We start from the raw sequence: 11,508 nt of genomic DNA on the forward strand, positions 1-11,508 counted from the left end.
CCGGTGCCTTTTCAAAGAGAGTGATGATAATGCCATCTCTCCTTGACCTGGTCCCAGAAGGTGGGAAGAACACAATAAAGCTCCGTACGTGTTTGCTGAGTGCGTAAGTTAGTGGAAGAGGGAAAGAAGAAAGAAGGCAGGGGGCGGGGGGGTAACGGAGGCGGCGGGTGGTAGCCTAGCACCAAGTCCACAGCTTTCCACACCAGGCTTCTGCTCGTCTTCCCCCGCTCCAGAGATGCACATGCTTCTCCCTCTGTCTCTCCAGATCCCCGACGTTTGCCGGCGGCCTCTTCTCCATCTCCAAGTCCTACTTTGAGCACATCGGTACCTATGATAATCAGATGGAGATCTGGGGAGGGGAGAACGTGGAAATGTCCTTCCGGGTGAGAGTGAAGAGGGCTTCGTGGGGGGAGCCGCCACGGCCCAGGGGACAGACTGAGCCCCTGTCTCTCAGGCCATGGCAGCCTCGGGGATATTACAGCTGGAACTGGACTTAAAGGGTGTTTGTTTCCCGTCCTGGAGGCACCTCTCCTTTGCTCCCTCCACCCCCGTCCGTGGCAGGAGGGCTTTGAGAATCAGATTGGACAACTCGGAACAAATTCCTGAGCGGAACTCCTCAGAGGGACAGGATTTTAGTGGTAAAGGAACCAGACATCTGGGGCCTGGTGACGTGTTTCGTGAGGTCTGTGGGAAGAGTGTTAGGGTGAAGGTGGAGCAGGTCAGTTGGCAGTCACTGTCCTTTCTCAGGAAAAGCTGGGTTTCCCCTTGCAGGCTAGAGGACAGAGGCCCTGGTGGCCTTTGAAGTTTTCCTACCCTCTGCTCAGCAAGCCCTGCATCACTGAAGATGGTGGCCCAAACTCTGGTGGACTGCACAACTCGGAGGGATTCCGGGAATCAGGCAGATCGGGATTAGGTTAGGAAGAAAGAATTTCCTCTCCAGGAAGTCCGCACAAATCCCCACACTAAGGGGAGAGGTCATTAGCAAGCGGATGAGCTCGTGTATGAAGTCACCTCTCACAGGGCCTGGCACATATGAATGTGATGCCTCTGTTACTACGACTATGATTGTGTATTTCTGTTGCTACTCTACTAAAATGAAGAACAACATCTACTAATATAAAACCTAAAAAAGAGAGGACCCGGGTGGGAGGGATGTCTTAAACCAGCCCACTAGCACAGAGAAGGGTCACCAGGTCAGTCCCCGTAACTCCCAGGGTTCTGATTCTAGGCTCATCCATGAGCCTCTGACCTCCGTTCAGTCTCTCTCCTGGGAAGCTAATGTGCTAAAGGTTCAGGTGACTACCCCAGCCCACCTGGAAATTGACTATTCTTGCTATAATGGATGCACCAATGCTCCAATTGGATCACAAGTGTATCTTGATTTGAGGGAGCTTGAGTTCCCAGTAACACCTGGGTGAGTTGATAAAATCACATTTCCAGGTCAACAAGCCAAGTGACTGGAGCTCAGTGTAGGTAAACAGACACAAAGTTAGCCAACCGTCTTTTCCCTAAAGTGGGCCCTGACAACCCTCAGGACCCTGCAAATCTACATTTGCGTAAATCTGAGTTGAACTAACATCATAGAGCTAGGGATTGCATAGTCATGGCCTAGGAAGAATCCTGGTCCATATCCTTTTTTCTAGAAGAGAGAGCAGCATTTCCCTATGTTCTTAGACCTGGGACCCTAGCGCCCTGGGACTAGAACAGAGCTGCTAGGGCAGGAGGGGTGGGGATGACAGTGACCCACGACCCCCCTGAAGGCCCTATCTTTGTCCTCTTGTGGCAGGTGTGGCAGTGTGGGGGCCAGCTGGAGATCATCCCCTGCTCTGTGGTAGGCCACGTGTTCCGTACCAAGAGCCCTCACACCTTCCCCAAGGGCATCAGTGTCATTGCTCGCAACCAAGTGCGCCTGGCTGAGGTCTGGATGGATGGCTACAAGGAGATTTTCTATCGGAGAAATATGCAGGCAGCGAAGATGGCCCAAGAGGTGAGAGGAAATGGCACTCGGGAGGGCTTTTGGTGAAGAGAAGGGCAGCATCCCATACCCTAGTCAAGGGCTTAATGGTAGAGGCCCGCCCATCTCTACCCCCTGGTGCCTCCCTTTACCCCCCAGACCCTGTGAGCTGGAGCCCAGGGAGGTCAGAGTTTGAAGGCTAGTGATGAGGAGAGGAGCTTTTGTTGTCCCCGCCTGGGGAGTCCTGGCATGTTTTAGGAGGGGAGGGAGAATGGACTTGAAGAACCTCTTAGAGGGCTTTGCTCTGAGAGGCTCAGAATTGAGGTCTGGGAGAAAACTGACAGGGAAATCACAGGGGATGCAGGAGGGAGGAGGCTGTGGGTGGGGGTCCCAAAGCCAAAGCAGGGGTAGGAGGGCGGTTAAATGTGGGGCTAAGCCAGTAGCCCCAACAGGTTCTGAGCAGAAGACCCATTCTTGGAGAAAGTGGCCCCAGAAACTCTGGGCTACTTCAACCGTACAAACAGGTTAAGGCCGTTGGGACTGACCTTTTGGGGGCTGGCTTGGTTGACAGAAATCCTTCGGGGACATTTCGGAACGACTGAAGCTGAAGGAACAACTACACTGTCGCAACTTTTCCTGGTTCCTGAACAACATCTACCCAGAGATGTTTGTTCCCGACCTGAAGCCCACCTTCTATGGAGCTGTAAGTCTCACAAGCCAGCTTGCCCCCCCGTCATCACAAGAACCCCCCAGAGGAGTTCAGAACCGCTTACCCCACCCAGGGATGGCAAACAAGAGTCGATTTTTACTCTCTCCACTCCTTTATCCAAAGGAGGACTGAAAGGCCACTGTGGGGCTTCTAGAGATAACCAAAACCTTGTAAGGGGGAAACAGTCCATAAGCAGTGGTTCTCATTCACCTGCATCAGAATCACCTGGAAGGCATGTTAAAACACAGATTGCTGATTCAGTCGGAATGGAACGGGGCCTGAGAATTTGCATTTCTAACAAGTCCTCAGGTGAGGCCAACGGTCTGGGGATCACACTTGGAGAATCATTGCTCATGAGGAAATTCCTGTGTGCTGAGGGCTTTTCCCAGAGACCTGGCAGCCTGGGAGGTTCCCCAGCCTGCTTGTGCCCAGCCTCTGGGCTCAGCACCTCACTCTGTTGTTATGTCCAGGCATCTGGGTTAATGAGCAGAGGAGAAATCCAGCCATGCAGATTTGTCCCAATTGAGCCCCACACCACAAACCACACCATTCCTAACTGTGTCATCCTGCTTCCCCTCTCTGCTCACCATTCTGCAGATCCGGAACCTCGGCATCAATCAGTGTCTGGATGTGGGTGAGAACAACCACGGGGGGAAGCCCCTCATCATGTACACCTGCCATGGCCTGGGTGGCAACCAGGTACGCAGCCCCCCCATACTGGTCAGGCCCCAGAGAAGTCTGCTTCTGGAACAACTCCTCTCTTCACAGCCTCTTTCTCCACTCAGTATAGTCCTTTCCCAGGGCGCCTGGGCGGTTCAGTTGCTTAAGCGTCCAACTCTTGGTTTCGGCTCAGGTCGTGATCTCAGGGCCATGGGATTGAGCCCCGCATCGGGCTCTGCAGGGAGTCTGCTTGGGATTCTCTCTCTCCCTCTGCCCCTCCCCCTGCTCGCACTCTCTCTCTCTCTCTCTCTCTCTAAATAAATTTTAAAAATCTTAAAAAAAAAAAACGTCCTTTCCTGAGGACTAGGGTCAGGAGATCAAGGGAGAGGAAGAGATAGCGCCCCTGCCCTCAGAAAGCTCCCAGTCTGAGGGAGAATACATGGCACAGACAGACAAGGTCTGGTGTGAAGTAGGCACATCTGGGGGGCACTGGGCATCAGTGGCAGGGGCTAGGGAGGGGGCAGGAGGAGGTGACCGTTAATCAGGAGGGCTTCCTGGAGGGGGCCAGCTGCCGAATGAGGTTTGTTGTTTTGGGTTTTTTTTTTAAGATTTTATTTATCTGACAGAGAGAGCACAAGCAGAGGGAGAGAGAGAGAGAGAGAAGCAGGCTCCCTACTGAGCAAGGAGCCCGATGTGGGACTCGATCCCAGGACCCTGGGATCATGACCCGGGCCAAAGGCAGCCACTTAACCGACTGAGCCACCCAGGCGTCCCCTGCCGAATGAGGTTTTAGAATAACTTTGGAAACTTTTTGAGCACTTGCTCTCACCCACACCCAGCTTCACCGCTTCCCCTGCCCAGAAGCCACCGCGCTGACTCTGTCACCAGCAGTGACCCCAAAACAACCATCTACTGACATGTCACAGTTACCTGGCATGCTGGGAATGTGTCCCATGCTTTACGGTGCCCCAGCTCTTCCCTGAGGACTAACTAGTGACCTCCCTGACCCCAGTCCCTCAGCCTGCCCTGAATGCCCAGCGTTTGGTAAGGAAGAGGCACTTGACACAGAGCTGAAGCAAGGAAAGGAGTGGCGGGGGACACTGAACAGGCTGCCAACCTGTGCGATCAAGACAAAGTCATTATCAAGCCATGTCCTATGCCACTGGCCCACACGATGATTTTAGGCGGTACATTGGTGAACATTTTTTGTTTTAAACAAACTAGCATATCAAGCACATGATTTCACAGATAATGCATAGAATGAAGCTAAGTTAAATTTTGAATGATTTTCAAGAAAAAATACTGGGGCGCCTGGGGGGCTCAGTCAGTTAAGCGTCTGCCTTTGGCTCAGGTCATGATCCCGGGGTCCTGGGATCGAGCCCTGTGGCGGGGGGTGGGGGGTGGGGGGGGTCCCTGCTCAGCGGGGAGCCTGCTTCTGCCGCTCGCCCTGCTTGTGCACTCTCTCCCTCTGTGTCAAATAAGTAAATCTTTTTAAAAAATAAAAAAAAAATACGTATTAAGTAACCATTATTCCAGTAAAACCTAGATACAGTAAGAATCCTAAAGGTAGCACATGACTTACTGAGGTCTTGGCGCCCCGTCACTTGCTCCCCCAGAAGGTCAACTCTGGCTGGAATCTTAGGGCAGTTGGCTCTGGAAGGCAGGGGGCAAACTCTCCACCTCCTCTTGCCTCGCCTTCTAGTACTTTGAGTACACGACCCAGAGGGACCTTCGCCACAACATCGCAAAGCAGCTGTGTCTACACGCCAGTGCTGACACTGTGGGCCTGAGGAACTGTCACTTCACTGGCAAAAACAGCCAAGTCCCCAAGGATGAGGAATGGGAATTGACCCAGGTGAGTGAACTGCCCAGAGAGCTCAGAATCAAGAACCTACGGCCACAGCCGCCCCCTCCTCCTCCTTTTCTGCATCTTTGGCCATGTGGCAGATGAAGACAATGTAGAAAGTATGGAGAAAGTGGGCTTGGTCCCGGGCAGGGTTCTCGGGGCGTAAGTGATGTCTGGTGAGGTCTGGCTCCGGCTGATACAAAGTTGAGGTTGGGAGTTATGGTCCACGGCCATCGCCGACATGGCTCAAGTATTTTCAGGCTGAACCCAAGTAGATGAAAGTGAAGATTCACCCATGGTTCCTGCCTGCCCTGTGTGTGCCAGATGCAAATCTCATACTCATGTACACTGAGTGTGGTTAATCTTTCAGAGGCTCTTCCCAAGGAGGGAGTGCCCCCATGGGTAGAGATGAGCTAGCTAAAGTTCAGCAAGTTTGTGACTGGCCCAAGCCCCATCACTAGTAAATGGCAGACCTGGGATTCAGACCTCGATCATTCTGACTTAAAAGCCTGGGTTCTTTCTAGTACACCACACTGCCTCAGGATATAGAATGTAACTTCTCTAATACTGGACCCAAACTAGCACTACCCATGGGCCTCCACACCCCGCCCTACCCCAGTCTTCAAGGAAGATCGGGGCCATAAGGAAGGGAAGAGTGTAAATATGATCTAAGGCAGAAAGTGAGAGTGTGCCTCAGGGGCCTTTGCGTCTGGCCATCCAGAGGAGGGGTCCCTGAAAGCATTAGCCCCATGGTCCTGCCTTCCTCTATTCTAGCTGCTCAGGCTAAAGGCAGAAGTGGGAAATTGACAGTGGACCCAGGTGGAAACTCAGGAATGCATCCTATCAGGATATTTGGCATCCAAAGAAAGAAATTTAGAAGTGTCCTCTTTGTGCCTTGTTGTATTGCCTTTGCTTTCTACTTACTGTTCCCCATCTCATGCCCCCTAGTAGCACCGTTAGAGATCTGAAGCCCAGGTTGACCTTTTACCGTGTCATCTTTTAGGACCAGCTAATCAGGAACTCAGGATCTGGTACCTGCCTGACGTCTGAGGACAAAAAGCCAGCCATGGCCCCCTGCAATCCCAGTGATCCCCACCAGCACTGGCTCTTCAACTAAGCCTCGATCACCCCCATGGGAGTTCCCATGGGGAACCAAGTCTCTCAGGAAATAGGATTTTGGGGAACCTGATATTTGAGAACCTGATTATCAGCTTCTCTGTAGGCCTTAAAGATGGATTTCTAAACCCAGTGGATATCAAAGCAGGATCTTCCTACTTTTGCAACACAGAGCCCATTTTCCTTCCCCCATGCTGGTGAAAGAGACCGTTGGAACATATGATACTTGGCCTAGAGCTTGCCTCCTGTCCTTGAAACAGACTTCCAAGCAGAGAAGGCAGCCTGGGTAGGGCCCAAGGCAGCAATGCTGAATTCAAGAAAAGTCCTTGTGCAGCCACGTCCTGAGTCCCTGGTCGTGTGGAGCACCCACAGAACTAGTGAAGTAGTACCTTCGAACAGAGAGACTAGAGGTCTGCAAGAGTCTCCCTGGTAATATTGCCCGAAGTTTCTAGAGCCAATTAGTTTATAGAAAGCACCCCAACAGAAATCCTTTATCTTCTTTCGTCTGCACAGTAACCCTGTGAGAAAGGCCGGGAACCACCAGGCCCATTTTACAGATAAGAAAGCAGAGGCAGAGAGAGAAAGGGGCTTGTCTGTAGTCCCACAGTTAGTGGATGGCGGGAGCCAAGACAGACTTGATTTCGAATGCTGAGCCAGAGCTCCTTCCACCACACCACAAGAACACTAGACACCTCACCATCAGCCTTCACATTCTCTCTTCCCTCCGTGCTGATCACTTCTGGCTGGCTGGCCTCCATAGCGCCTGGAACAGCGGAGCCAGGTAGCCATGAGGGAGACCACAGTTGGGGATCCTGGGATGTCAGTGCTGAAAGCAAGCTCATGCAGCCAGTGAGTCTCAGGTCTCAGTCCCAGAAGCCTTTTTCCAATGCCCCATATATAACGTAGATGAAAAGCCGACTGGCAGTGGGCGAAGTTGAGGGCAGGTGAGGACAATGCCCAACAGCCCTTGAACTTCTAAAGGTCTGTGACCACCATTCGAAACTGTTCTTTCAGCCCAACCCTATCGTTTTCGTATTGTGAACCTGAGGCCAGATGACTAATTTGTCCAACACCACACGGCAAGGTATTGGCAACCTGAGACCAGAACCCAGATAAGACTATCAAGAGCCCAGGGCAGTCTGAGGAAGCGGGGACCTTGTGGAGAATGGAGCATGACTGCAGAAATGGCCTCGTCTGCTGTACCCGCATGGAGTCCCCGTGTGGAGCAGGCCTGACATGCGTGTCAGCTCTTCTCCAAGCAAGTTGGACCTCACCACGCCTGGCCACTTTGCCTGAAAGAGAGAGCCCAGCTGCCTAGAGGAGTCACATTCCTTCCAGAAGGGCTTCTGACTTTTGGTAGCAGGCTGTCATCTAGGACATCACCACATGAGGGCGCCCTGGGACCACAGCCATCTCTCCGGGCCCAACTCCACACTGCAGGAGGTCTCCTAAATTCCTTGAGAGCTTTCAGGACCCTGTAGGGGACACATTCCGAGGTAGCCCAGCCAGAGGGAGAGGAGAGAGTGGCCAGGATATGGCCAGGGGTGGGGAAAGGAAAAATTCTTTGCTGGAAAGAGAATTGGACTTGAGATCCCAATGAAAATAAAGGTCTTATGGCTTTGGTAAAGGAGACTTGCCTTTGGTTCCTCCTACCCCCACATTGTCCCTTAGCTGATCCGTTGGCAAATCCGTTGATTCGGGCTGTGGAGAGCCCCACGCATCTGAAAAGCTCTGTCACATCATTGTCTCTTGTCCCTAGACATCCTCTGGCCCCCGATCTAGCCCACATACTGTGTGTCAAGCCCATGTAGACATGAGGAGATGTAGGATGAGACTCTTGCCCCATGGAACTCACTCTCGCTGGGGAAGCAGATGGAAGCAAGTCAGGACAAGCCTGGAGGTGTTCAGAGCTGTGCTAGGTGACGGGGAAAGAACGATTCCTTCCATCTAGGGAAATCGGGGAAGGCCTCACAAAGATGGTAACATTTGACCTTCGGCCTCAAGGATGAGTCCTGAGGGGCAATCTCACAGAAGCACCGATCTAGAGTGAGAAAAGTCACAGAGAACAAAGCTACAAGTGGTTCTGAGAAGCCAAGGGAACACCGGGGCGAAGGAGCAGTGGATGCAGAAGCTGGAGGGCTGGGGCCACATTATGACTTTCATGGGACCTAGGTCCTTTTGTCTTCACGAAAAATTTCTTAAATTATGTTTTACAACCACATTGGTATAAAGATGAATATTGGCTGATGGTATTCATTATATTTCTTCTGATTTTTCAAGAGACTAAAACTGTGGGGCCCTAGGCACTGGGCCTGCTGTGCCCACTGGGTAAGTCAAGCCTGTAGAACAGTGGGTTGGGGCCCAGCTGAGAAGGCTTTGAAGGCCACGCTAATGTGGGTAAACCAGAGGGAGCCGTAGTTCCTAACTCCAGTCCTAGCCCTATTCTTGGTTGCACTAAACATCCAAATGTTTATCGGGTGTTGATTGTTTGCCACTTATCCCGACATCCCTCCTACTCTCTATGGCATCACTCAACAGCTCTCCAGCCCGATCTTCGGATATATGCCCAACCACGGTGCCCTGTTGTGGTGCCAAGTTTCCTCACCCCTACACAAAAACAGCACAACGTCTCCTGGGGGCAGTCAGCTAAGAGTGACTCACAGGGAGCAAGAGGTGCAGCAGAAGAGAGGAAACCACATACCACACCTAGAGAGTAGGCCCAGATTTGGGGGTGAAGGGAAGACTAGGGAAGGTAGGTGGTCAAGAAGAGGGAGAGGGCACGGATGGGGTGGTATAAGGCTTCATGGCCTCCCCTTAGCTGAGGTTGGTCTCACCCTAACCCAATATCTACACTATTGCTTAAAATTCACCCCTCTGACCATTCTCAGAGTTAACCTAAAACCTTAAAACCTTGCCTACATCTTGCTTAAAACCATGACACTACCCCTTTGCTACTATCTCCTGGCTCCAGAAGCCTCTCACCTTGGCATTGAATGGCTGGTCCCTCCTAGGGATCTACTTCCCACCTGAAGAGGATTGGCGCCCTTGCCCAAAATAGCTAATGTCCCAGAAGATATTCTTATTTTTAATTACAAAAGTAATGCTGTAGAGAAGCCAAACAATACAGAACAATATGAATTTAAAAAGTGAAATCGATCCTCGCAATGCCTCCATACCTATTGATTCATTCTCTAGAAGTAATAACTTCTGTGTAGAAACGCTTCCATCCCCTTTTTCTGTGAATATACAAATAGACACATACCCAGGACCATATCATCTGCGATTTGATGTCTTCATTTAATATCTCAAGGACATCTTTTCCTATCAGTTCATTTAAGTCTAACTCATTCTTTTTAAAAGCTGGAGAGTAGTCCATAATATGGTTAAACCCAGTTTCTTTAGCCTTTCCCTGCTGATGAATACTTGGGTTTTTCCCAAGTTTTGCGGCAACTTGGTGACAAACTGCATAACCCACATCCTCGGACATTTATTTTTGTGCCTGTGTTTATTTCAAAAGGATGCATTCCTAGATTTAGAATTGCTGAATCAGAAGACACGCAATGCTTCAAAATGTAAACCCAAACCACTGTCTACGTCTAACCCTAAGAGTGAGAATAGAAGAGTCAGCCCAGCAGGGGAGATGAGGCTGGTATTTATGCAAATACAGATTGGGCTCCTCTGAGCTAGGCCAAGGGTGCAGAGGTGGATGGGACATTGGCCCTGCCCTTAGAGGCTCACTTTGGAGTATGTGATGTGGAGGGGTAACCTTTAGGTGGCCCTAAAGCCTCCTCTTGGGCTCCTTGTCCTGGGGCGAGATCTGTCTCCTTAACTCCAGAACAAACAGGGAGTTGGGGGGAGGATGACCCAAGAGGCCCTGGTTCCCCAGCCAAGCCCAGGCCTCTTCCCCACTTACTTCTGTTAGAATGCCAGGGGTGGGATGGGAAAGGGGACCCTCCAGGTGACCTTAGCACCATAATGTGTTTGCCCTGAACACCTCAGTGACGGAAAGTACAGAACTTCCAACAGCCTTTTCCAGGCTTCTCCTGCACCTGCAGGCACGAAACTTGAATTCTAGGGGCGCCTGGGTGGCTCAGTCGGTTAAGCGTCTGACTCCTGATTTCGGCTCAGGTCATGATCTCAGGGTCGTAACATCAAGTCTCATGTCAGGCTCTGAGCTCAGCCAGAGTCTGCTTGAGATTCTCTCTCTCTCTCTCTCTCTTCCTCTGCCCCTCCCCCTGCTCATGTTCTTTCTCTCTCTCTAAAATAAATAAATAAAATCATTTGAAGGAAGGAAGGAAGGAAAAGGAAAAGGAAAGGAGAAAGAAGGAAAGAAACTTCAATTCTGGAAAGCATCTAGGCCACAAAGACCCCCAGGTGAACCAGGTGACTTTCCTGCCTCCCTCCAGGCTTCCTGGCTTCTCTCTGCCTAAACCACAGCTCCACTAATAAAGGTCCTCCCTCTGGAGCCTCCCAACCCAAAATCCTCTGCCCACCACAGGGCACCCTGCACCTCCTTCCTTCCTCCCTCCTGACTTTGATGGGCAGGGCCTTTCCTCTTCTGCAGGACAGGCCTGTTCCTCACCTGCTCCCTCTGCCCTCCATGCTCACAACCCTCAGACTATCTCCCTATCCTGGGAGCGCCCCCTTCTAACCTGCCTCACATTCTCCTTCTCTGGGCACTCTCCATCTGAGTCTCCCCAAACCCGTTTCTTAGTACCTTCCTCCACCAGAATGCTCTCCACTGTATCTACTCTGCTTTGGCTCCCTGCATTTACACCTCTGTCTGCGTCCTGGGGGCATGTCCCACTTCCCTGCTTGGGCAGGGGGAGCTTGCTGGCTCTTCTTTTTGCTAAGCACTCTTCCCTCCTCCACACCTCCCCCTTGCCTCCACCTCTGCACGCACAGAATGGATCTCTGCACTTCGAATGCCACAGAGGACAGAAAGGCAGTGACAGACCAGGAGGGGAGCCCCCTGAGGGCCAGGCCCGTTTGGTCCCCACTCTGATTTCTGAAAAAGAGCTTATTGGCTGCTTTTCAACTGAAGGCAGATGATTAATTCAGCCCTAACCCAACCTTGTTCTGTCTTTGAACAACAAATTAGTTTACTTGCAAATCAATCTTTTCATTTGTATTTCCATGTCACCTGGGATTTTCCCCGCCTTCCATCGGCAGCCCTGCCAGCTGGTGGCAAGAAGGTCAGCAAAGCCGCTGATAAGAGGAATA

At 51.5% G+C, this 11,508-nt stretch overlaps 1 protein-coding gene across 1 annotated transcript in view; it reads left to right on the forward strand.

Moving 5' to 3' along the window:
• GALNT6 (polypeptide N-acetylgalactosaminyltransferase 6) overlaps positions 1 to 11,508 on the forward strand; it is a 39,311-nt gene extending 27,803 nt beyond the window's left edge. The window contains exons 8-14 of the mRNA XM_045868252.3: positions 266 to 383; positions 1,787 to 1,987; positions 2,526 to 2,657; positions 3,261 to 3,362; positions 5,026 to 5,178; positions 6,173 to 8,613; positions 11,458 to 11,508. Coding sequence (XP_045724208.1) covers positions 266 to 383; positions 1,787 to 1,987; positions 2,526 to 2,657; positions 3,261 to 3,362; positions 5,026 to 5,178; positions 6,173 to 6,286 — 820 coding nt within the window. The 3' untranslated portion in view covers positions 6,287 to 8,613; positions 11,458 to 11,508. The remainder of the gene's footprint in view (positions 1 to 265; positions 384 to 1,786; positions 1,988 to 2,525; positions 2,658 to 3,260; positions 3,363 to 5,025; positions 5,179 to 6,172; positions 8,614 to 11,457) is intronic.

This window comes from Mirounga angustirostris, unplaced genomic scaffold (genome assembly GCF_029215605.1).
Source record: "Mirounga angustirostris isolate CCGP_5_RB_7025 unplaced genomic scaffold, mMirAng1.0.hap1 SCAF_5, whole genome shotgun sequence".
NCBI lineage: Eukaryota > Metazoa > Chordata > Mammalia > Carnivora > Phocidae > Mirounga > Mirounga angustirostris.